At 40.4% G+C, this 1,281-nt stretch overlaps 1 protein-coding gene across 1 annotated transcript; it reads left to right on the forward strand.

Moving 5' to 3' along the window:
* Window positions 1-622: 622 nt before the first annotated feature.
* Window positions 623-1,270, forward strand: LOC105505580 (FYVE, RhoGEF and PH domain-containing protein 4-like). The gene has a single exon (XM_011933443.1). It carries the CDS (start codon window positions 652-654, stop codon window positions 1,222-1,224), a length of 573 nt encoding a protein of 190 aa, XP_011788833.1. The 5' UTR covers window positions 623-651; the 3' UTR covers window positions 1,225-1,270.
* The last annotated feature ends 11 nt before the right edge of the window (window positions 1,271-1,281 follow it).

Genomic DNA, 1,281 nt, shown 5'->3' on the forward strand with positions numbered 1-1,281 from the left:
AAGAATGGAATCTAATGAGGCCAGGCCCTTTGGGAACTAGAATATGTAGAATCTCATAGGCTGTCACTGGGACTTGGATTTTCCCTTGAGTGTGTGAGGAAGCTGTCAGAGTTTTGTGACTCACTTGTAGAGGTTCTAGTGGAGGGGATCAGAGTGGAAACAAAGAGACCAGGTAAAAAGCTATGACAGCGTGAATAAAAAAGCTTTCAGAGTATTCATTATGCCTTCCAAATAAAAGTAACTTTTTGGTTTATAATTTGTTCATGAATTAAGGACTGGCTGGCTACACCTATTTAAAAATGTTAAGAAACATCACTAAGTAAAAATATTAGGAAGAGATGATATATACGTAAGTATTATATCTAAGTCTTTACTAACTAGTCACATTATTAAACACTGCAAGGATCAAGAAAAGTTAAGTTATAAATAAAATAAACAGCCCAAGGAAGTGTTCCAGTCCCCACAGGTAGACTCAGGGTCATCTTCTTTATTTAAATCTTGATTTAAATGTGGATAGCATCCCCAGAGACTTGGGGCTACACTGAGAATATTCAAATCCATGTTTCTAAGACCATCAGAGATAGAAAAAAAAATTAGCAAATATTCCTTTTCAACTGGAATAAACTTGTCTTAATTCTAGAACTTTTTTCCATGCCAATGTTTTCATGCTTCCTTTGTGTTTTATCTTTTAGCTCATTATCAAATTATAGTGATTTGAAGAAAGATTCTGCTGTGAACCTCAATGCTCCTAGAACCCCAGGAAGGCATGGATTGACAACCACACCTCAACAAAAACTCCTCTCCCAGCAGTTGCCACAGAGGCAGGGAAATGAGACAGATAAGACTCAGGGTGCACAGACTTGTGTGGCCAATGGTGTAATGGCAGCACAAAACCAGATGGAATGTGAGGAGGAGAAAGCTGCCACTCTTAGCCCAGATACTTCTATTCAAGCTTCTGAACCCTTACTTGATACGCACATAGTGAATGGAGAAAGAGATGAAACTGCCACAGCTCCTGCATCACCCACAGCAGATGACTGTGATGGAAATGCTTCTGACAGTAGCTACAGGACTCCAGGCATAGGCCCAGTGCTCCCCCTAGAAGAAAGAGGGGCAGAAACAGAAGCCAAGGTACAAGAGAGGCAAAATGGGGAAAGCCCTCTGGAATTGGAGCAGCTGGACCAGCACCATGAGATGAAGGTAGAGCATGAGACTAGCTCATAAGCAGGGAAAACCCTGCGTGTTTGATTGTTGTCTTAAAACTCTACTTGTTTTTTTTTT

This window comes from Colobus angolensis, unplaced genomic scaffold (genome assembly GCF_000951035.1).
Source record: "Colobus angolensis palliatus isolate OR3802 unplaced genomic scaffold, Cang.pa_1.0 Scaffold12669, whole genome shotgun sequence".
Taxonomy (NCBI): Eukaryota; Metazoa; Chordata; class Mammalia; order Primates; family Cercopithecidae; genus Colobus; species Colobus angolensis.

Coding starts and splice junctions, on each gene's coding strand:
- LOC105505580 (XM_011933443.1), top strand. CDS start 652: ATGCCAATGTTTTCATGCTTCCTTTGTGTTTTATCTTTTAGCTCATTA.